At 43.8% G+C, this 24976-nt stretch overlaps 1 protein-coding gene across 1 annotated transcript; it reads right to left on the bottom strand.

The window, feature by feature from the left end:
* Positions 1-299: 299 nt before the first annotated feature.
* On the bottom strand, positions 300-23509 carry LOC100195512 (Follistatin-related protein 1). The gene is given in 11 exon segments (NM_001140541.1): positions 300-2311; positions 3134-3234; positions 3501-3611; positions 4644-4756; positions 9089-9207; positions 9972-10102; positions 10528-10563; positions 10832-10961; positions 11210-11311; positions 23286-23342; positions 23459-23509. Coding segments are annotated over 11 exon segments (945 nt in total). The 5' UTR covers positions 23462-23509; the 3' UTR covers positions 300-2269.
* Between the last annotated feature and the right edge of the window lie 1467 nt (positions 23510-24976).

Here is a 24976-nt window from a genome sequence, read left to right as displayed (position 1 = left end):
GGCTGAAACCACGGGTATGACAAAACATTTATTTTGTACTGTTCTAATTACAATCGTAACCAGTTTATAATAGCAATAAGGCACCTCGGGGGTTTGTGGTATATGGCCAAAATTCCACGGCTAAGTGATGTATACAGGCACTCCGCATTGCGTCGTGCTAAGGACAGCACTTCGCCGTGGTATATTGGCCATATATCACACCCCCTCGTACCTTATTGCTTAAGTATCCAAAGAACACACGCATGCACACACACATTCAGTCAAAAGTGTATCAATAAAAATGTGCTTAACCATTCCAGTACGTCTATTAAATGTATTTATTGACATGTATAAAGCTTGCATACCTTTTTGACAGTACAGTAGTCTTAATAATCAACAGGGAGTAAATGTTTTATTAAAAGTCTACTGTAACAGCGAACAAAGTGAGATGGTATTATTCTAAAAGTGAGACAATAAAACATTACAAACAAAAGAAACACGGGCTTTTAACTTCAATTAGATCATCCGTTTGGCATGGTTTCATAGTGACAGCCATTGTTCTCAGAGAACGACAGCAGGCTGTCCCATAGGTCTTAGTGAAAATTTAAGGCACTGAATACCACACATTATAAAGACATTGAAGTGAGATCCACCACATTCAAATATTGACATACAGGACATACAGCTCTGAACAAAGAAAGGAAAGCTCAAGTCTATGCTGTGAACCTACTTTCTAAAAGTTACTACACATACTGTACTTCAGGTATCTTGCATTTGAACTTTGGTTTAAGTAATGCCATCTAAAATGTTTTTTAGAGGTTGTTTTGGCAGTTTTTCCCAATCCTTGAGCCTAACAAAGTCATCCAATCAAAGCAACTATATCCTGAGAGACCGACATGCATCAGCTTCCAAAATAAATGAATTGCAGTACTGTTGGCAAAGCATGCACAGATTATGTATGTCTCAGACGGACCAGACAATTGTGTACTTCAAACCAGTAGGAGGGACCCATAGAACTGGAGTACTTGTGTTATCAAGTACTATTAGTACTATTAGTTAGTCCATATCTGCGGCATCCTTGAAATATTTCCCCCTGAACATTCTACAATTGATCAACTTTATTGCTGGGTTTGAGAAGGAGACACAAGCATTATCACAAACTCTCCTAGCAATACAGTACTGTCACTACAGTGATTCAAACAAGCACCATCTATGTGTTTTGGTAGCCTGGATCCATACCGAATTCTTCAGTTTCACTTCACAATCCCAAAAAGTATCCAGGCTAGTGTTTTGGCATTAGATTCATTTTATGGCGTAATAACTCTACAACCCCATGATAGAAAAGCCATTTGTAAATAGATGGACAACATTACCTCATCAGTGTAGACATGTAGCCTACAGATTGAACCCTAGCATCATCACTTTACCTTGAAAAAGCAGGAAACCCTGCACACATCTAATCATAGATTATTGTCATATTGTTGGTGCATAGACCAGAAAATAGAGATGGAATACATGTTCTTGTCTAAGACTGAGTGCGGACACTTCATTTTCCTTTTCCTAACAGATTGAACCCTGGCACCATCAGATGTTATGGGTCAGTGGGTTTTACTGTATATATTACAGATATGATATGAGTAGTTATACTGCCAGGAAAGTGCAATCACACTGTTGATGGATTTACAATGGTATTCAGGTACATTTACAACTCAGCCATGTGTTCATCTTTCATGTGATTCACTGGCCCTATAAAATACTCAGGTGTCTGAAATAGCACCCTGTAAGGTCAATGCATCTGATAAGGCTTTCTCGCTGAATTGCTTATCCTCTGTGATGTGGTTGGTGTGTGTCGTGGCAACAATGAAGTCATTTTCGAGCTAAAAGTTGTTCTTTACAACTTGTGCTTTCTTTAGAGCTCTTCTTCTCTTTTCTACAGATGGGCTAATTTGACTGACAGAAACAACAACAAAAACAACAAATGAACTAAAATGAATACAACTATTAATCCACCACTAGGTGATGGGGATTCTTACCAAGGCTTGGGAGTGTCACTCAAATAAGATAGCAGTACTGTGTTTGTAGGTACACACAATTCAACTAGTCTCCCCTCTACACAATAATATTATAATAGACATTGGTACAGTTTTTAAAAAATCATAATAATTAACATTGTAAAATATAAAAACTAAAAACAAGTGATGCATTTCTTTAGCAACAGTACAAGCTCCAAAGCTTCAGCCAGATAGTGATTGTTGATGGTGGGACTGAAGGAGGGCTCTCTCGCTCTCTCTTAAATCTCCTTAGTGCTCACTTTCATCTTCTCCACAGTTTCCTAACAGGAGTTAAATGAACAAGATTATTGGCTACTGTAGTACAAGTACCGTTATGATACACAGTGAATACAGCATGGGTTCATATCGTTTTTCCCCCTTTAAAATACATTAGCTGCTCGTGATTGAGCTTGCCTGACACAATGGAACCATGAAATAGTCCCAAATGTGCAAACACCGCCCTTCTGGCACCTCAAGCAGGCTCAATCAAATGCTCCTAGTACTAAAAAGAAAGCAAAACCTGTCTGATGTACAGTATAGATGCAGCCAAAAAAGCGAGACATACCTAGAAGCATGGGCATGTAAACTATGACAAATATAGGCCCTGATTATTACAGTAATTGACTCATAAAGTTCTAAGTACAGGTGTGTGTGTGTTGTATAAGTACACAGCCTCATTGACCTATACTGTAACTTAAAGGAGCAATCCACAATTGAAACAATAACACTTCTCAAGTGTTTCGGTTAAAAGCTGAGGGATGGGCTGGAGAAACCACTCTCAAATTCATAGCCAGTGCTATGGATGTAAGGACCGACCATCCATGATATCAGAATTATAGTTTTAACCATGTTTTAAGGCTATACAATGTTTGTTTACATTTACTTTGCTTACAAACATTGGAGTAAAACAAGCTTATATTTTGGGTTCGGATGAAGTGTGACAGTTGAACTAAGCTCATGAGGCATTTACAAACTATACTCTTTAAGAATCAATGGGTACATATCATTCATTTCTAAGTCCAAAAATTGATGTAGCAACTGCAGATTGCCCCTTTAACAAGTAGAAGTGAAACGTCATGTGCTGTTCATGGTGCCAGACTAACCTGATGTTTGTTGAGCTCAGCCACTCTCCGTGTCCACTCCTCCTCTGTCATCTCCTGGTCAGCACCTTCAGTCTTCTCCACAGCAGGCACCTTATCTGTGCCTGCAGGGAGGGAGAGAGGAATAGAGAGAGAGAGAAAAAGAGAGAAAAATAAAGAGAGGAGGGGGGACAGAGGAAGCGAGACACAAGCCAATATGAACAGAGATAGAGAGTAACAACGAGGGAGATAAAGCGAGGGAAGAGACAGACATAAATAGAGAGAGCGAGAGGGAAAGAACATAACTAATCTTAGCGCAGAATCCCCTCACACTATGACCCAGATAAGTAAGGGCCTACTATAACGGCTGGTGTGAGACAGCTAGTCTCACCTTCGCAGGTCACAGCTGTGCAGACCCAGTTCCCACAGGCACAGACACAGCGGTTACACTCCACCTGAGTCTCTGCCCCATCCTCATAGGTCTCATCCTCCAGGGCACACTCTACAGGAAGCAGGAAGTGGATAACAGGAAGTAAGTGGACATCACAGGAAATTACATGTTGATCAGTAACAGCACAGAGTTTTCAAACCCAGAGATCAAAGTGGTCAATACTTTCGGGAGTGCCTTGCGGAAGCAGTCTCAACGGACAAGCCCAGTTTTGGGAAATCAGTAGGAGAAAATTCTTCCTTATTTGTACATTTTCTTTAAATCTATAGACACAACCTACAGTAGATTCGAGCCAATGTTTGAAGCTGAACATGTCATTACTACCACTTTGTGAAAGTGACAAACTGACACGTTTTAATTTTCATCAAAAACAACTTTATATCGAAGGAATGCTTTTGATTTGACAACCTGCACATGCAAAGTTTGGCACAACACGATCGTTAGGCCCGATGACGTGTTTCTGCGCATAACCTTAGATAGCTAACGCTGCCATGACATCGCCTACAAACGTAATCTGGGATATTTATTGGAGAATGTAACGCCCTGGCCATAGAGAGGGGTTTTTGTTCTTTATTTTGGTTAGGCCAGGGTGTTACATTGGGTGGGCGTTCTATGTTCCTTTTTGTATGTTTTTGTATTTCTTTGTTTTGGGCCGTGTGTGGCTCCCAATCAGGCACAGCTGAAGCTCGTTGTTACTGATTGGGTGTCACACATAAGGAGCATGTTTTTCCTTTGGGTTTTGTGGGTAATTGTTTCTGTTTTGAGTATTTTCCTAACAGGACTGTTTGCTGTTGTTTTTGTTCATTTTTGTAGCGTTCTCTTGTTTTTTGAATTAAAATTCTAATGATGAACACATCCTCTGCTGCAACTTGGTCCCCTCTTCCAGACAGCCGTTACAGAGAAGCAGTTTCTGGAAATCTCCATGTATATTTTCTTTGGTAACAGTATTTTATTTATGAATGTGTCTTTTTTGGTGTGTTTTTAAAATGGTCTAATAATCAAATCACATTTAAAAAAACGTAAGGATTGAACATTGGACATAAAAAAAACATAACAGGAAGATACTGTATATGGTGTAAGTCTTACTTCTCTCTGGTGGGTTGAAGCCAGGCTTGAAGCAGTTTAGGAACTCATCGAAGCTCAACTTCCAGTCCGTGTTCTCATCTGAGAGCTCGATGAGGGCATCCACACACAGACTCCTAGTGACCAACAGGAGAAGTGTGGGAATTAACAATAGGGCCAATAAGACACAGGAGGGAAATAGAGTAAAACAGACTACTGTTACCCTCATTTCACTGGAGCTAATGTATATACACTGCATTGACAAAACATTATTGAGTTGCACCCCAGCCCCTTTTGCCCTCAGAACAGCCTCAATTCGTAGGGGCATAGACTCTACAAGGTGTCAAATGCATTCCACATGGTTGCTGGCCCATGTTGACTCCAATGCTTCCCACAGTTGTGTCAAGTTGGCTGGATGTCCTTTGGGTGGTGGACCATTCTAAATACACATGGGAAACTGTTGAGCGTTGGAAAAACCCAGCAGCGTTGCAGTTCTTGACACAAACCAGTGCGCCTGGCACCTACTACCATACCCTGTTCAAAGGTATTTCTGTTTTTTATTTCTAATACATTTGCAAACATTTAAAAAAAATGTTTTTGCTTTGTCATTATGTGTAGATTGATGAGGATTTTTTTAATTTCATCCAATTTAGAATAAGGTTGTAAAATAACAAAATGTGGAAAAGGGGAAGGGTTCTGACTACTTTCCAAATGCACTGTAAATATTACTCAATGTTCCTAAGACTGGGCCTAAAACAAACCACGCCTAAACCAAACCATGCCTTACTATTTTGTTTTTGGCATCTTTTAAAACTAATACATTGGAATGACAATGACCACAGGAGTTGGCAAGACAGCACAAACAGATCTGGGATCAGGCTAATGCCAGTCCAGTTGCCCTTTAACTCTGGTCTATCTCACAGATGACCCCAGATAGCCAGCCGACACACATTGGGAGGAAGGTTCCACACATGAATGAGAGTTGATACTGCCCAAATCCCCGTGGCGCTCTATGCGCTTGCTCCCAGACCCATGATGCATGGGAGAAGGGTATGGTCCCACGGGACAGCCAGTGTGGTGCCACTGAGGCCCAGCCCAATTGCCACCCACACCCACCACCACTTCCCATCAAAACAAGCCGCCTCACCATAACAGAACTGCCAAAACAGCACTTTCAGCCCACCCAAATCACCCATCCCCCTACCCCACCCCTGCCCCCGTACACCCTGTCTCGAGGTCACCATGTAAACAACTGTGATATAACAAATCTACATCACTCATCCTAGTCTCATCAATTACATTCTTTGATGATTCCATACAGTCACAACTGTAGAAATCTACAGCACACTCGCCAAGACTGCAAAGGTGCAGCAGGGTGATTAGACACTAACAACTGAACAGTTCAACATCGGACTTAGAAAACTTTGATAAGGGCAAGAACTGAACAACTGAATTCTACAGAATGTGATTAGCATATATTGATGTATTATACAGGTTGCCATTGCTTCTGTATACGTTAGTTTTATATCAATATGGCAATAACTGATTCACTGAAAGAACTCAATCAAATACTTATTAGCAGTGCAAGCAGTAGCTTCATCATGGCCTTTCCATTGCTTTCAATTGCTCCATGTACTTAATTAAATTAGTGTTAGTCCCTGAAAAATGGCTATTTAACTTATTTTGAAGTTAAGTCCCTGGTTAGGTGCTGGAAATTAAAACCCTGTTCATTTTCTTAGGGAGCTCATTAAGTGCTGAGCCCCACTCATAATATGAGAATGTGTTGGTGGAGATAGCTTCTCTTCTCTTCAAGCAGCAATTGAGAACAATGATTGCAAGGTACAGTCACTAGTCTTTTTAGTAAGTACTCTTATTCAACACAGAAATACACCGAGATATAAATACACCGAGATACTGTCACGTCCTGACCAGTAAAAGGGTTATTGTAGTTTGGTCAGGGTGTGGCAGGGGGTGTTTGTTTTGTGTGGTTCGGTGTTTTTTGTTTATGTTCTATATTTTCTATTTCTATGTGTTTATTTAGCTTTTCTATTTCTATGTTAGTTTTGGCAATGACCTCCAATTAGAGGCAGCTGGTTGTTGTTGTCTCTAATTGGAGGCCATATTTAGTTGTGTTTGTTTTCACTTGTGTTTGTGGGTGGTTGTTTCCGGTATAGTCTGTGCACCTTACTGGACTGTTTTCGTTGTCTGTTTATTTTGTGATTAAGTGTTTTCTTTAATAAATTAAAAAGATGAGCACTTTACCCGCTGCGTTTTGGTCCCCCTTCAACGACGCTTGTGACAGAACCACCCACCAAAGAAGGACCAAGCAGCGGAGGAAGGAGCAGCAGGAGAGCTATTTGGAATCACGGACATGGGAGGAGATCCTCGATGGTAAGAGTCCAGGGAGCCAGGCTGGGGAGTACCAGCGCCCGAAGGAGGAGCAGTCAAGGAATCAAGCGAGGAGCTTGACGCGAGATTCCGGAGAGAGGTACTGGCGGAAAGGGCACGAAGGAGCACCTGTGCTTATTATGGGGAGCGACGGATTAAGCAAGCACCATGTTATGGGGAGATACGCACGGTATCGCCAGTGCGCAGCTACAGCCCGGTGCGCTTGGTGAAAGCTCCTCACAGGCGTCATGCTAGAGCCAGCATCGAGCCAGGACCAGCGACGCAAGTTGCAAGCAACAGACCGCCGGTGAGGGTTCATGGCCCAGTGTATCCTGTTCCTGCTCCTCGTACTCTTCCTCCAGTGCGCCTGCCCAGTCCAGTACCTCCTGTTCCTGCTCCTCGCACTAGCCCTGAGGTGCGTGTCAATAGTCTGGCGCCTCCTAAGCCAGCCCCACGCATCAGGCCTCTAGTGCGCCTGCCCAGTCCAGTACGTCCTGTTCCTGCTCCTCGCACTAGCCCTGAGGTGCGTGTTACTAGGCTGGCGCCTCCAAAACCAGCCCCACACATCAGGCCTCTAGTGTGCCTGCCCAGTCCAGTACGTCCTGTTCCTGCTCCTCGCACTAGCCCTGAGGTGCGTGTCAATAGTCTGGCGCCTCCAAAGCCAGCCCCACGCATCAGGCCTCTAGTGCGCCTGCCCAGTCCCAATACGTCCTGTTCCTGCTCCTCGCACTAGCCCTGAGGTGCGTGTCAATAGTCTGCCGCCTCCAAAGCCAGCCCCATGCATCAGGCCTTCAGTGCGCTGTCCCAGTCCAGAGCTTCCGGCGACAGTTCCCCGTCCAGAGCTTCCGGCGACAGTTCCCCGTCCAGAGCTTCCGGCGACAGTAACCCGTCCAGAGCTTCCGGCGACAGTTCCTCGTCCAGTGCTTCCGGCGACGTCCTACAGTCCAGAACCGACAGAGACGGCCTACAGTCCAGAGCCTGCAGCGACGCTCCTCAGCCCTGAGTCTCCAGCGACGCTCCTCAGCCCTGAGTCTCCAGCGACGCTCCTCAGCCCGAGGTCTCCAGCGACGCACCTCAGCCCAGAGCCTTCAGCAGTGGTCTACAGCCCTGAGCCTTCAGCGGGGGTGGGCAGGTTAGAATGGGGACTAAGCCCGGAGCCAGAGCCACCTCCGTAGTTGGAGGATTGGGGGGGGGGGGGGGGTGTAGCACGGGATCCGTCGTTGCGGTGGCCACCCTCCCTTCCCTCCTTTTAAGTTTGGGGTTCATTTTTGTGGGGTTTTTGTTTTGAGGTGCATTTGGGGTCTGCACCTTGGGGGGGGTACTGTTACGTCCTGACCAGTAAAAGGGGTTATTTGTTATTGTAGTTTGGTCAGGGCATGGCAGGGGGTGTTTGTTTTGTGTGGTTCTGTGTTTTTTGTTTATGTTCTATATTTTCTATTTCTATGTGTTTATCTAGCTTTTCTATTTCTATGTTAGATTTGGCAATGACCTCCAATTAGAGGCAGCTGGTTGTTGTTGTCTCTAATTGGAGGCCATATTTAGTTGTGTTTGTTTTCACTTGTGTTTGTGGGTGGTTGTTTCCGGGATAGTCTGTGCACCTTACTGGACTGTTTTCGTCGTCTGTTTATTTTGTGATGAAGTGTTTTCTTTAATAAATTAAGAAGATGAGCACTTTACCCGCTGCGTTTTGGTCCCCCTTCAACGACGCTTGTGACAGATACCAATATGTTGAGAGACAAACAATCATGATGTTGAGACTACTTGAAGTGAATGCACTGCACTAAGCAAATATCTGTAAGTAACACATGGCATTATATGTCTAAACATTTCAACGTCTGGAATTTAGTCAGGACCATTATGATATGATTATAAGACATTATAATCAGGTCATACTTGCTCATGATTTACAATGCATTATCAATAACCTTTAAAATGCATTATACCTGCAGGCTTTACGTAAAGTGTTACCCGATTATGGTCTGGGCTCAGTGAGAATCAACCAGTGGGCGCAGCTCATCTGAGCTGGTCTGTGATGAGTGACAGCTGTGCGCTACTGACTCTGGGCCAGTGGTCGGGCTCACCTGAGCAGGCGGTTGTTCTCCTCGTCAGCATATGAGGTAATGTTGATGGCTGTTTCATTGTGCTGGAGGAACTTAAGGAACTCAGTGGAATCCAGCTGGGAGTCTCCATTGTCATAGTCCTGTAGGAATATTCATTCATACATTTTTAATTTGAGCCTATGAGGATGCAGGAGATGTATTTTTTTTTGAAGGAGTGCAGTTCCACCACTCTTTAGTATGATTATTTTTGCTTTATTGAGTATGAAAATAAATGGTGGAGATGACCATCAGAGCTCTATGGGCTTTCTGTGAGAAGTGTTAACCACACAGGCACACAGTGGGAGATGATCTTGACTCTTTGGGGGGCCAGAGCAGGAGAGCTGTTGTATAACTGCTGTTATGTGTTCAAGTGCTGGGCAGTGGGAAGAATGTTAAACAGTCTGTTCTTGCTGTGGGGCCTTTTCTATGCTGTGAAGCTTGGCCCACAGGAAAAAAAGACAAAAAAAACTGACAGAGGGGGAGAACTCGGCGAACTTTCAACAGATTCTGTCTCAGTAGAGCTGCTGCAAGTGAAATGTATCATTCTGCTGCTTACGGAGTCATTAAGTAGTCCATACATGCTAACGGATTGTAACCTTAGCCGTTTTATTAAGACGAGGACAGAGGAGGACTTTCTAGAAGTACAGGACTAGAAATAAATACAACTCCATTCCACTTTAAATAATGTGAGCAGTTCGGTACTTTCCCCTGCAGTTTTCCATTATTTTACAACAATAGTTAAACTATGAAAGTATCATTACCTCTCCATACACACACACACACACTGGGCCCACAGCCACACACACACACCCACACCTACCCACCCATCCACCCAACCCCACAAACACGCACAAGTCCGACCTACCTTGAAGTACTTGAGCAGGGTGTCGGAGAAGTTGGAGCCCTTGGCGAACCAGCCGTCAGGGACCACCTCATTCTGCAGCCACTGGATGACCCGGCTGCGCAACTCGTTCCTGTTGGCCAGGTAGCACACGACTACACAGGCAGAGAGTTGAGAAAGTAGAGAGGGTCAGTACTGCAGACAGCTGAATGATTATACAGACTCGCTAATATTTACCGCGTGTTTTTACTGGAACTAAATATGTGAGAGTACTGCTGTTTGTGTGTGTGTGTGTGTGTGTGTGTGGGGGGGGCTGGGTGTGAGTGTGTGTGTGTTGGGGGGGGGCTGGGTGTGAGTGTGTATGTGTGTGTGTGTTGGGGGGGTATGGGTGTGAGTGTGTATGTGTGTGTGTTTCCCTTGAGCGCATAGCTGTCGTGTGAAAGTGTAAAGGAATATCCAACAGTGTATCTTCCACAATGCATGCAAGGACAGTATAAAATGAACATACTGCTATTATTAATAATTTATTCATTAACCTCTCTGAGACAATGGGCCTCATGACCTTGAGCAGTATACTTACTTGGGCTAGCAGCAACAGCTTTGTCTGTCTTTTTCTCTGAAAGAAATCACAACACAATCAAAACAACTGCAAACACTTCGCTTAATCTCCTCTTTATTGCAGAATGTTCCTTGGAACACAGAAATAGAATTCCCAGAACAGACTTTCCATTCAAGGTAATGCTCTGTGATGGGAAGACCAGCAGTCATATTGAGTGTACATATGTGTTTAATTGAAATGTGCATTGTCTGAGGGGCTTTGTCCATTCTAATAATATATTTCTATGCCTTAAGACAACCTGGGGATTCTTTTCAGGGTCCCCTACCTTCACAGTGTCCGTCGTGGTACACCTGGATCTTGAGGCCGGTCAGACAGGCGTCGCGGTGGAGCTCACAGTGGTTGCGGTACGTCTTACCGTTGCTGCCACACACAGAGCGCTTGTGAGGTTTGCATTGCTGAAGACAGAAAGAGAGTACACATGTTTTCAATCTGTGCAGTGAGACATTTGGTCTTTGCCAGGAATGTGTGTGTGTGTGTGTGTGTGTGTGTGTGTGTGTGTGTGTGTGTGTGTGTGTGTGTGTGTGTGTGTGTGTGTGTGTGTGTGTGTGTGTGTGTGTGTGTACATGCATGCGCGCGCGTATGTGTATATGTGTTTGTGTGAGCGCGTGCATGCCTGTGTGTGTGTGTATAGGCTAAGACTCACCTCGATGCACAGGCAGGAAGGTTCCCCTTTCTCTGTCACAGCACACTCCCTGCCAGCCCCACAAAATACATTGGCACACACCTTGGACTTGCTCTTCCCCTCCTACAGGGACACAGAGACACAGAAGACATGGGAGATTATACATCTGATGCCTTCTACTTGTGTGATGATGTCTATAAATACAAATGAACATCTCCTCCCGCAAAGAAATTGAGATTGCATTCCACTTCTTACATGCATTCTTGTAATCTACATGACCAGAAAGATACGAGGAAACACTAAGGAAATTCATAAAAATTAACAGTAATAAGTAATAGGGAAGGGTCCTTCTTTACTGCCGTAAGTAAATACAGAGCGATCTCATTGAAGGTGGCCATCGCCATCTAGTGTTGCCTAAAATAGCTAGATTTACAGGTATAACATTTGACTGGAATGCAGTCATTTTAGGTTTATTTGAGCAATATGCATTATTATACAATTCCTGAGTAATGTTAGATTTAGAAAAAGGGTGATTTTACTGGAACCTGGTCTACTTGACTTGAGTCAGATTGTATTTGAAAAGACTGCACAATTATATCAATAAAATAATATAATGTTATTGACATTGATAATTTTCTGCTGTGATCACAAGTTACTCACTGGCGTATCAGACAGACAGACAGACAGACAGACAGATAGATGTGTATACCGTTACTGTAACACCCTGATCTGGTTCACCTGTCCTTGTGGTTGTCTCCACCCCCTCCAGGTGTCGCTTATTATCCCCAGTGTATACATTCCTGTGTTTCCTGTCTCTCTGTGCCAGTTCGTCTTGTTGCCATGTCAACCAGCAGTTTTCCTTGCTCCTATTTTTGCCCAGTCTCTGTTTGTTTCTAGTCCTCCTGGTTTCGACCCTTGCCTGTCCTGACTCCGAACCCACCTGCCTGACCACTCTGCCTGTTCTGACTACCAGCCTGCCTATCCCCTTGTACTGTTTTTGGACTCGGATCTGGTTTCTGACCCCTTCCTGGCCTGACCTCGAGACTGCCTATCGTCTGGTACTGTTTGGACTCTGACCTGGTTGATGAACTCTCGCCTGTCCTCGACCTGCCTTTGCCTACTCCCTTTGTTATAATAAATATCAGAGCTCCACCATCTGCCTCCTGTGTCTGCATTTTGGTCTCACCTTGTGCCCTTATAATTACGTTCTGTTTCAGATGTCTTGATATACAGTATGTTACATTTTAAGAAACACTATGTCATTTCAATATATATAGATTTTTACACTCAAACACATAGACACCAACATCGAGAGAGAGAGAGAAGTGTGTTGCCCTTTTGTCTGCTATCTAAATCCCCCAGACTGCTATCCAGACCCTCAGTTGCAGATGGAAGTCTGAACAGCCCCGTTGACCTGTGACCTTTCATTCACAGCGAGGGCCGCTAAGCCACAGTGACTTTAGCATAACAATGTTTCGGCAAATGCCCTCCCACACGCATAGCGACACATGTTCTCTCAGCCAACGCAGTCAGACAAAAGACACCCACAATTTTATAGGGCAGATGGTAGACAGACAGACACCGGACCAATATGTCATGGAGTGTCCAGGTGACTGAAGAACACAAACAAACCCACACATACACTATCGTTCAAAAGTTTGGGGTCACTTAGAAATGTCCTTGTTTTTGAAAGAAAAGCACATTTTTTTGTCCATTAAAATAACATAAAATTCATCAGAAATACAGTGTAGACATTGTTAATATTGTAAATGACTATTGTAGCTGGAAACGGCTGATTTCTTCAAATGGAATATCTACATAGGCGTACAGAGGCCCATTATCAGCAGCCATCACTCCTGTGTTCCAATGGCACATTGGGTTAGCTAATCCAAGTTTATCATTTTAAAAGGCTAATTGATCATTAGAAAACCCTTTTGCAATTATGTTAACACAGCTGAAAACTGTTGTTCTGATTAAAGAAGCAATAAAACTGGCCTTCTTAAGACTAGTTGAGTATCTGGAGCATTTGTGGGTTTACAGGCTCAAAATGGCCAGAAACAAAGAACTTTCTTCTGAAACTCGTCAGTCTATTCTTGTTCTGAGAAATGATGGCTATTCCATGCGAGAAATTGCCAAGAAACTGAAGATCTCGTACAACGCTGTGTACTACTCCCTTCACAGAACAGTGCAAACTGTCTCTAACCAGAATAGAAAGAGGAGTGGGAGGCCCCGGTGCACAACTGAGCAAGAGGACAAGTACATTAGAGTGTCTAGTTTGAGAAACAGACGCCTCACAAGTCCTCAACTGGCAGCTTTATTAAATAGTACCCGCAAAACACCAGTCTCAACGTCAACAGTGAAGAGGCGACTCCTGAATGCTGGCCTTCTAGGCAAAGAAGAACATTCGTGAGATGCAGAAAAAATGAAAAGATGCTGGAGGAGTGCTTGACGCCATTTGTCAAGCATGGTGGAGGCAATGTGATGGTCTGGGGGTGCTTTGGTGGTGGTAAAGTGGGAGATTTGTACAGGGTAAAGGGATCTTGAAGAAGGAAGGCTATCACTCCCTTTTGCAACGCCATGCCATACCCTGTGGACGGCGCTTAATTGGAGCCAATCTCCTCCTACAACAGGACAATGACCCAAAGCACAGCTCCAAACTATGCAAGACCTATATAGAGAAGAAGCAGTCAGCTGGTATTCTATCTATAATGGAGTGGCCAGCACAGTCACCGGAACTCAACCCTATTGAGCTGTTGTGGGAGCAGCTTGACCGTATGGTACATAAGAAGTGCCTATCCATCCAACTTGTGGGAGGTGCTTCAGGAAGCACGGGGTGAAATCTCTTCAGATTACCTCAACAAATGGACAACTAGAATCCCAAAGGTCTGCAAGGCTGTAATGTAGGATTCTTTGACGAAAGCAAAGTTTGAAGGAAACAATTATTATTTCAATTAAAAATCCTTATTTATAACCTTGTCAACGTCTTGACTATATTTCCTATTCATTTTGCAACTCATTTCATGTACGTTTTCATGGAAAACAAGGACATTTCTAAGTGACCCCAAACTTCTGAACGGTAGTGTATATAACATATGGCACCAATATGTTATTATATTTTCTATGCAAATATGAGGGGGTTCTAATGGGGGACTGTAGCCTGGTGTCACAGATGGCATAACTGGGGGTCAGAGAGCACCAGCTGCCTGAGCCTTGTGACCCCCGACCTCTCACAATTGATATTTTGGGGTATATTATTAGGATCCCCATTAGGGTCCACACAGCCGCAGCTGCTCTTCTTGCCAGGCCACACAACCCTACTTAAGTATTCCAGGAAATGATTAGTAACAATCATAACTATCTGCTGGTATGTCATTGCTTGGCTGGCATGTGTTTTGAGATTTTCACAGACAAAAGATATGAAGCCTTGTGTAATCTCTCTCTCTATATATATCCCTCCTTATAGAGACATAATCACTCTTTTATACATAAGCTAAACAATCAAGAGGGTTTGCGGTTTTTTGATTCTATTGGTTCCATTGAGCTAGGCAAGCCCAATCAAACCCAACATTTGAAATTCTCTTGAATACTATTTCAATCTAGACCTGACCCACACATGTACGCACTGGCATGTACAGTATGTGCACACTCTAGCACGCAGACACACACTGTACGATATGCAGGTCAGGCAGAGACCCCCTGTCTCAGGCATGTTATTTTCATTAGCCCACGTGAAGACTTATGGCAGGGTCGGTCCGCAGGCCAAGAGCTGATGAGAAAAAAATACTTCCATCTTCGAGTTGTCTAACGGAGGAGCTGTACACACATCAACACACACACACTTGAACACACACACATATTTGCATTCTCAGCTGGAGTGTCTGGTCTGGACTGACTTCTCTCTCTGTGTGCCCAGAGGGAGATGGATAGCGTGAGTGGAAGACAACAAGAAGAAAGACACTTCAGAGAAACGAGGGCGCAAACATTCCCCTGCAGAGCCAAGATGAGGAATTTGGGAGCATGTCCAACCTGTGTCTCTCCCATCCAATCCTAACTTGTTTTATAGGGCAAAGTCAAGACACTGAAAAAAGAAAGCTGGAAGTCAGGGGCATACCAAACCATTCATGGCTTTAATAGCGCTAGAAGAACCAATCAGTTGGGGAGAGAGCCTTCCATCTGTTATCAAAGGAACCTAGTTTCTAAATGAACTACTTATCTGGGTATAACTTAACTCCGGCTAACCCCAAATGCAACACACTCACATTGACCTAATACCAAAATCCCTCACTTTTTGGTATTATTTTTTGTGGACAGATTTTGGGCAGAGTAAATGCTCTCACATTGCCTCTTCCTCTCTGGTGTATCCAGAGAGCTACTGGAGACCCATAACAGAGACGGAAAAGGAAGCGAGACACCCCAATCGCTGTTTTTTTTCTTCCGTTGTTTTTCTGGTGCAATGAAAGTCACTGAACTAACGAGACCAGACCCAGCTGCTATTGCATTGGTGTCTATGGGAGACCGACATTTTTTTCCCCAATGGTAAACAGCCTGAGTGAACTATCTTCATTTATCCACCATCTTTGCCCATATGGCTCAAACAGAGGAAGTGAGTGTGAATGGACTGTGAGCAAAACATAACGGGTATACAATTCTACACAACACTGCCTACATGGCTTTCCCAATAAAAAATATTCTGGCTCCACCAGCACCTTCTGAGGTGACTCAGGGGAAGATGTTAAAATGGCTACACAGGTATAACTGTTTCTGCTCTTTATTTCACAGCCTCTTTGGATCTTTTGGAGGGAGAGGCCTAGAAGGGGCCAGGCAGGAAACAGGAAACAGTTATTACATTAGCAGAGAGACAGACAGCAAACATGGGTTTGGTCTGGTCACTCCACAGGGTGAGGAGAGCAACTGTGTTCTCCAACCGTGGTAAATATTCAAACCAGTGCCAAGACTAAAACTCCATGATTGAGTTATCACTTGGGATGTACTGTAGTGGGGATGACCACGACTTACACTAAACTCCAAAGACTAATGACTACACATTGGCAGACAACCAAAGGTAAATTTATTGGATATATGTTGGATAATGGTATTTTACAGACAGAATGAACTATAAGGCCAACACCAAGTTTTTGTGAGGTTCATACCAGCAACACAGAGAGTTACTAGAAACCCAGAGGCCTCAAACACAGGAAGTGAGTGTGGACGGACTGTGAGCAAAACGCAATGAGTGCACAATTCTACACAACAGTGAGTGATCACTTTGGAGAAACCTTCCAGCGCCCAGCTGTAGACAAGAAACAGACCTAGTCCCAAAAACATACAAACACGGTTTTCTTCGATTCAAACAAAGGACGTGTCACTTTCATCATCCTAATTGGCAAATAAACAACAATGTTAAGGTTTGAGTTCTAATAAACTATTACTGTATTTAGGCCATTAAGATGTCATGTTGGAAGAAACTACTCTCTCCTTTCTGTTCAGTGTGTGTGTGTGTGTGTGTGTGTGTGTGTGTGTGTGTGTGTGTGTGTGTGTGTGCGTGTGTGCGTGCGTGCGTGCGTGCGTGCGTGCGTGCGTGCGTGCGTGCGTGCGTGCGTGCGTGCGTGCGTGCGTGCGTGCGTGTGCGTGTGTATGCATGGACTACTTTGGTTGAATAATGGAAAGATACTGTTCAACGACAAACCAAAGTCACACCCTAGGTGTAACTTCAAGATCCTTTGTCATCAAAGCTTCAAAAGACTTTACATAAAATGTAATTGCCAATGTCATACTTTTCTTTGAAAGCCAGTAAAAAGGCTGTAGAGGCTGATTATACTCTATGACTAATCTTTCCAGCTGGCTGACTGCTGAGACCTTTAATTCTGAAGTTGCTTTCCAGAAGAGGAGTGTGTGTAATGTCTATACTTCATACTTCACCAAGACCCAAATCACTGGGCCCACAGTGGACTGAACATATGAGTCACATTAGTCCTTTGCAATCAGACCAAAAAAGAATTGAGATGGAGGTAGTGGAAATGTTGTTTTTGTACCATAGCCTTGTCTCATGTAAGGCTGTGTCTATGGCTATTGGGGAAGAGGGCCTTATACATCTAAACAGAAGGACAAACAGCAAAGAAAGGCCTCTTGTCTCCCTGCAGAGAGAATATACAGGTAACTGGCAACATAGTATCTTAATAGAGCAGAGCAGAGCCAGAACAGTTTCAAAGCACCTCGGCATGAATTCTACAAGTGTCTGGAACTCTATTGGAGGCATGCGACACCATTCTTCCACGAGAAATTCCATCATTTGGTGTTTTGTTGTCGGTGTTGGAAAACGCTGTGTCAGGCGCCAATCCAGAATCTCCCATAAGTGTTCAATTGGGTTTAGATATGTTGACTGTGACAGCCATGGTGTATGGTTACATTGTTGTCATGCTCGTCAAACCATTCAGTGACCACTTATTGCCCCGTGGACGGGGGCATTGTCATCCAATGGGGGCATAGCCATGGTAGCCAAAATAATGTTGCCCCTGGCTAGCCGTTAAAAAAACTATTGTGCTGTCTGGTTTGCATAATATAAGGAACTTTAAATGATTTACACTTTTAATTTTGATACTTAAGTATATTTTAGGAATTACATTTACTTTTGATACTTAAGTGTACTTAAAACCAAATACTTGTTGACTCTTAATTAAGTAGTATTTTACTGAGTGACTTTCACCTTTACTTGAGTCATTGATTATCCTTGATTTTTCCAGCACATAACTTGAACTACATGGAATTGCAGAACAACTTCAAACTTGTCTTATCCATCTACATAGGATCATGATTTTAGTTTAAACTACACACACACACATAAGTCAATTACAATCAGTTAAGTCGTGCCTCAATAAGTGTGTCTAAAGTGAACAGCATTCTTTCCCTCTATATCCCAGGTCAGGCCCAAATGAGAGAACTCACCCCACATACCAGGCATTCCTGCCCAGGCCAAAGGCCTGATTCGGGGGACTGCTCACCCAGACAAACCCTCTGACTTCCAGTGCCATGGCTGCTCGCTCCAGCTGTGCTGACCCATTTAGCACTTGCAGAGCCCAGCTCCTGCTGCTAAGCCTGCACACACTCACACACACACACGAGCCAAACAAACGAACGCACACACAAACGAACAAACGCCCTCACACACTGGAATGCTCTCACCCATGCATGAGCGCACACAAATTTCAGTGAAGGGGAAAAAACTATGCAATTACATATCGGGATATTATTTTTGACGATATATTCTATCCTATCGTTTTAACAACATTGCAATATTATTTTTGTGCTAGTTTGCTGTACCTGCGCCAAAACATTCCTCCAAAGCTTGTTCTCCATCTTCTTTCTAAATAGAGAGCCCATTTGTTTTCAGCACTTTAATTTCCATGACTGATCAAAAACTAATTTGATCATGGCTGTCTCTTGTCTGCATCAGATGGTGAGCAATATGTTTGGAACACCGAATCGCAATAAAATCACAGTATCGAATTGCATTACATATAGAATCGTGAGAATCGCAATACATGTCCTGATAATATCGTATCGAGGGGTCCCTGGGAATTCCCAGGCCTAATACACATGCACGCACAAGGGTCTGAGCTGTGTGTGACACCCTCACCATGGTGGGAAGTAAGCTGCTGTCGGGAGGGTGAGGGAGGTGGGGGGCCATAGATTTCCACATGGGGGGGTCAGAGGGCTCTGATCATGGAGGAGGTGACCCTGTGTGGCCCTGGCTTGTAAGAGGACATCTGGCCTGAGGTGGCCCAGCTGGGAGTGAAACTTTGTAACCTCCATATCAGTCTTTATGAGACTTCTTCGGGAAGAAGCAGCTGCTTAACCCCAGGTTTTGTGTTCACTACTTACGAGACAGAGTCGGGATTAGAAGGCACTAGCACAAAGTGATTCTTTGACATGTGATTCTTTGACAAAACCTCTCAGTTTTAGACCCTGACTCAGGCATCAGATAGGTCAATAGGTACTAATAATAGTCGCTGTGCACCCTTAAAATGGTACCCGACAAAGAGAATTGAATCAACGCATACATATTTCATCATGTAATGAACCCCAGTTCTTTCTAAAGCTGGCAATGAGTTTTGTTCCACTTTCTTGTTTTGTTTTGCGTTCCCAACAAGCAGTATGCTTGCATAAATAAATAAAAACTTGGATTCCCTGAACATTTCGTTAGAGCGTCCTGCTCGGACAAAAACACGCGTTTCACATTAAGCTTTACAGAGCTACGAGGGCGTTAAGGTGGGCAGTGAATTCCTCCCAGGCTCTCTCACGCCTCGGCTAGCATCCAAAAAGGCCAGCTTTCTAACCCAAGAACTCACATCCTTTTCCTCCACTCACACATTCAACCTGAGCACTGACAACTCGATTCCGTGTTTTAAAAACTTCAGATACAAATTCTATTTGAAAACGCTCTTTCTGATTCTCCCTCTTTTCCATTTCTCTTCACAGATCTTCTGGGAAGTTGCGTCTGTAACAGTATAGCTTCCATCCCTCTCCTCGCCCCTACCTGGGCTCGAACCAGGGACCCTCTGCACAAATCGACAACAGCCACGCTCGAAGCATCGTTACCCATCACTCCACAAAAGCCACAGCCCTCGCAGAGCAAGCGGAACAACTACTTCAAGGTCACAGAGCGAGTGACGTCACTGATTGAACCGCTATTAGCGTGCACCCCGCTAACTAGCTAGCCGTTTCACATCGGTTACACGTCTGCATTTGCAGTGTCCTAGCTGCTGCTGTAGAACTTATTCTCTTTATTTGTCTGTCGCTCTAAAATTAGCATTTAAATAATTCCATGCATTTAAATTAGAATATTGGTAGATGCATTTGCATCATGCATTATGTATTAAAATCTTTCATTAATGAGATTTTGGAGGGGTTATAAATAGGCATTCCACAGGCTCGCATTCATTCTTTCATGGTCTCTGACAAATTCATTCATTAATTCATTCACTGTATTAAAAGTGATTGGTTTAGATAGAGCGTCTCGTTCCTAACGGCTGTTTGAACCAATAAAAGCCAAGGTGATGTCATAACAAAAGGCGGGCTCTAACAGCCTAATCAGCCTATAGCCTTATTGTTTCAAGTTCGATCTCATGCTAGGTGAATGGAATGCCATTACAATGCTTCTCTCATCCACCCAAAAGCCTTGTATATACCATCTCCCATAAATCCTTGGGAAGCTCAGTCCATTCAACTCCTCTCCCCCTAACTGTGTATAGCTCCCTCCTCTCCCCCGTCCTCCCACCCTCTCTCCCCGGCTAGTCTCTCGACTAACTCTCATCGCCTATAACACTCTCTCCCACTCTTGTTTCTCACTTCTTCATCCCACTATCTCTCTCCCACCCACTTTCTTCCTCCCTCCTGTCTCAATCTCTTCTTTTTCTGTCTATAACTCATCTCCCTCTCCCCCCTCTCTTCCTGGCTAGTCTTGGCTGGTGCTGAGTGGTGTCATGGCAGAACGGGTTTGTTCCTGTGTTGCTCTGTGCAGGCGGAGAGGGTGAGCTAATGGCTGACAGATGTTTTAGAGGAGGAGGAGAAGGAGACACACTCTAGGAAAAGGCATGCATTCTTAAGCAGAGCACTGTTCCAATCACACACTCTTGAGGAGGGCCAAACTAGCACACTTAATAAACGTATAAACTGCCATGAACAGTTATAAACCGTTATAGACCATTGTGTTAATACAAGACAACCTTGCTGTAAATAGCCTTTCTGCCCTACAAGGTTGTGTTTATCAGTTGGTGGTTATGCACTCATTTGCGCTGTGTTCCTTATCAGCCGTCCAGGCAACAGCTCCAGTCATCCAGACCACATTTTGAGACTAATTGCCCCCTAATAGGGCTAGAAATCGGCTGGTTTTCTCTCTGTCTCCTTCTCTCCCCCCCCCCCCCTTTTTTCTCTCGCTCTATGAATCAGGGAAGCATGCCAGGGAGAGATTGAAAAAAAGGCAGAGACAAAAGATAAAGAAAGAGAGGGGGAAACCTTAAACTGGCGTAAAACACAGTGAAAAGCTTCAACATTTCCCTTAATGAGCTTCACAAGCTGCTCTGTGTAGGAGAGCAAACAAGCGTTTCCACTGAGGGCATTGAGGATGGCTCTGAAGTAGTGGCAGAAGTGAGGGAATGGGTGCACTGCACCACACCACACGCCTGTCAACCACAACCACACACACACACGCACGCACACACACACACCATAACCATGTTCACAAAACAAGAAGGGAGAAGGGAGGGAAAGAGAGAGAGAGGCAGTTGGATCTCCTCATTGTCTAAGGCTTAGCTGGCTCCTCAGCCATCACACATGCCTGTCAGATCCCAGCCTGCTCCACTCTGACCCCTAAACCATGAACCCTGGCCTTCAATGTAGGACCGGCCCAAAGGACATACAGCAGTAAATTCAATCTGGTGAAGGATAAACAGCCACCTTGGCTCATATCACCATTATGGGCATCATGGTACTGCCTACAATGCTTGCTTTTAGATTATAGAAGGACTGTGCTCCCCGTCAGTAGCTGGTACCTAAAGCTATTTTTCTTTCAGACAACAGTCAAAAGGTTATGGAGCTATGCCCTACTTCCAACAACACGTTGATTTTCCATTCTGAAATCTATAGAAAATGGCTCTGTCTGGGTATCCTTTTTCAAGGGCCTTTGCAACTAATACAGCTTTTAGTTTGACAGATTTGACATGTATTCCTCTAGTGCCGTTACATGTTCATGTCCAGGGTTGGATAACTCAGTCCCCCTGGCTGTGAATGAACTAACAGGCCTGGGAGGGCATGGATGAAGCAGGTCTAACTGTACACAGCTGAGACCATGTCGACTGTCCGTGTCCACACTAACAGATTACAACTGAAATGAGGACATCTGAAATACCAACCTAGTTTCTGCTTGGAGCAGCATGTTTAAAAAAAACAAAAAACATATTCAATGATACTCATTCACTACTATGATATTCGTTGCTGTCTGCACCACAGTATAACCTGGAGGGAAACAGGTAGGAAAGGAGGCTGGCTTTGAAATGAACCTTTAGAAATCTAAACCAACAACTGGGAGAATCCAGACAGATAGAGCAAATTGATTGAACACAGCAACCACTTTTCCTCTTTCTTCCTTGTCAAGACTGCAAGTCTTTGTATGCTGAGGTCTAGGGCATGTTCTCTGACTCAGTGTACATGCGCAGCTAGATGAGGATATAGACACACACAGGCACACACACACATACATCCAAATATAGAAGATGTGGCCCCAGGGCTGTAGATGAAAAGACTGACACATCTGCCATCTGCGTTTGTCAACACCTATGAGCTGCCAAGCTGTGTATTTCACAGCTGTTTAAACAGGTAAAGATTGTTTAAAAAACACACACACACACAAATACATAGTAAAAAAAAAACACCTGGAGTCTTTCATTGCAGGGCACTGGTAGTGTGTATGTGTGTGCATGTGTGTGTGTGGGTGTGCACGCCTGCCTATCTGCAGTGCTTGTGTGTGTGTGGTTGAGGTGCGGCAACAACAACAAAAAAATCCTCATTGGCTTTCTCAATTGTCTGTTATATTGGTCTATTTTCTCTGGGACCATCAATCACCTCTCTGGCCACCGCAGCACAAGACCAGTTCATTAAGAAGTGCCATGAACCTAGCCAGAGCCTCCAACATGTCAACAACACTACACTGGTGGTCAATGACCAAAGTGGCCACCTCTACAAACAACTGTGAACAACTGTTCCTGCATGGCAACCAATCAGAAGTAGTTTACAGGAAACGGGTGAATGTTGACATTGCATCTTTGAAGCTGGACAGATGTGCAAGGCTCTGCCTCTTCTTTTTCTGAACTCGTTGTCTTCTTTAAATTACTATGTTTAGTTATTTATATAAAAACGTACACACATCAGACTGTCCCAAATTAAATTTACCAATCAGACAAGCACGTTACTGTTGGATTATGTACAATTGCCAAATAATTAAAAAGTATACTTTTGAGAAAAAAAAGGACAACATTTGTCGACAGACTAATCGTCCTCTAAAGCGTATATATATTTTTACATCTAAATAATAAAAAGCATTTACCTCGGCATGACAGCAAACGACTGCGACTAGTAGACATACAAGGACACTTCGAAACATCTGCAGAGAACACAAATAAGACAGTTGCTTCAGTGACGGCCTGACAGTCAAAACAAAACTGAAGAAACTTGAGTATTTATGAAAACGAAGATGTTTTCCTTTTTCCAAAAACGTACCATGTTAGCGGGTGATGACCCAAAGGCAGAGGAGAGACGGCAGTGTCCAGACCGAGACAAAGGAGGATAGGAAAATTAGATTGGCGAAATTTGAGCACCACGAAGGAATTTCCCCAGTCTGTCTCCCCCCTCTCTGACTTGGCCAATAGCGCTCGAGGCACTCGAAGCGCGACTGTGCAACAGCAGCAAGAAGTGAAGTGTTCAAGGATGGACAGATGACGGGGAGAGAGTTGATTCAAAGTTTCATGTTATCCAAAAATACATGTGCCATCCATGGTTCCTTAGTTGATTTACTGTGTAGCCTACAGTTGAAGTCGGAAGTTTACATACACTAAGGTTGGAGTCATTAAAACTCGTTTTTCAACCACTCCACAAATGTCTTGTTAACAAACTATAGTTTTGGAATATCGGTTAGGACATCTACTTTGTGCATGACACAAGTAATTTTTCCAACAATTGTTTACAGATTTTTTCACTTATCACAATTCCAGAGGTCAGAAGTTTACATACACTAAGTTGACTGTGCCTTTAAACAGCTTGGAAAATTATGAAATGGCTTTAGAAGCTTCTGATAGTCTAATTGACGATATTTGAGTCAATTGGAGGTGTACCTGATGTATTTCAAGGCCTACCTTCAAACCCAGTGCCTCTTTGCTTGACATCATGGGAAAATCAAAAGAAATCAGCCAAGAAAAAATGTGTAGACCTCCACAAATCTGTTTCATCCTTGGGAGCAATTTCCAAATGCCTGAAGGTACCACGTTCATCTGTACAAACAATAGTACGCAAGTATAAACACCATGGGACCACAAAGTCGTCATACCGTTGCCGTACTTTGGTGCGAAAAGTGCAAATCAATCCCAGAACAACAGCAAAGGACCTTGTGAAGATGCTGGAGGAAACCGGTACAGAAGTATCTATATCCACAGTAAAACGAGTCCTATATCAACATAACCTGAAAGGCCTCTCAGCAAGGAAGAAGCCACTGCTCCAAAACCGGCATAAAAAAGTCAGACTCCGGTTTGCAACTGCACATGAGGACAAAGATTGTACTTTTTGGAGAAATGTCCTCTGGTCTGATGAAACAAAAATATAACTGTTTGGCCATAATGACCATCGTTATGTTTGGAGGAAAAAGGGGGAGGCTTACAAGCCGAAGACGACCATCCCAACCATTGAAGCACGGGGGTGGCAGCATCATGTCGTGGGGATGCTTTGCTGCAGGAGGGACTGGTGCACTTCACAAAATAGATAGCTTCATGAGAAAGGAAAATTATGTGGGTACATTGAAGCAACATCTCAAGACATCAGTCTGGAATTTGAAGCTTGGTCGCAAATGGGTCTTCCGAATGGACAATGACCCCAAGCATACTTCTAAAGTTGTGGCAAAATGGCTTAAGGACAACAAAGGCATGGTATTGGAGTGGCCATCACAAAGCCATGACCTCAATCCTATAGAAAATTTGTTGGCAGAACTGAAAAATAATTCATGGTGGTGGCTAAGCCGTGTGCTGACCG

This window comes from Salmo salar, chromosome 16 (genome assembly GCF_965601325.2).
Source record: "Salmo salar chromosome 16, fSalSal1, whole genome shotgun sequence".
In the NCBI taxonomy this organism is placed as follows: domain Eukaryota; kingdom Metazoa; phylum Chordata; class Actinopteri; order Salmoniformes; family Salmonidae; genus Salmo; species Salmo salar.
Note: the sequence above shows the minus strand (reverse complement) of the source record. Positions and strands in the feature narration are given on the sequence as shown.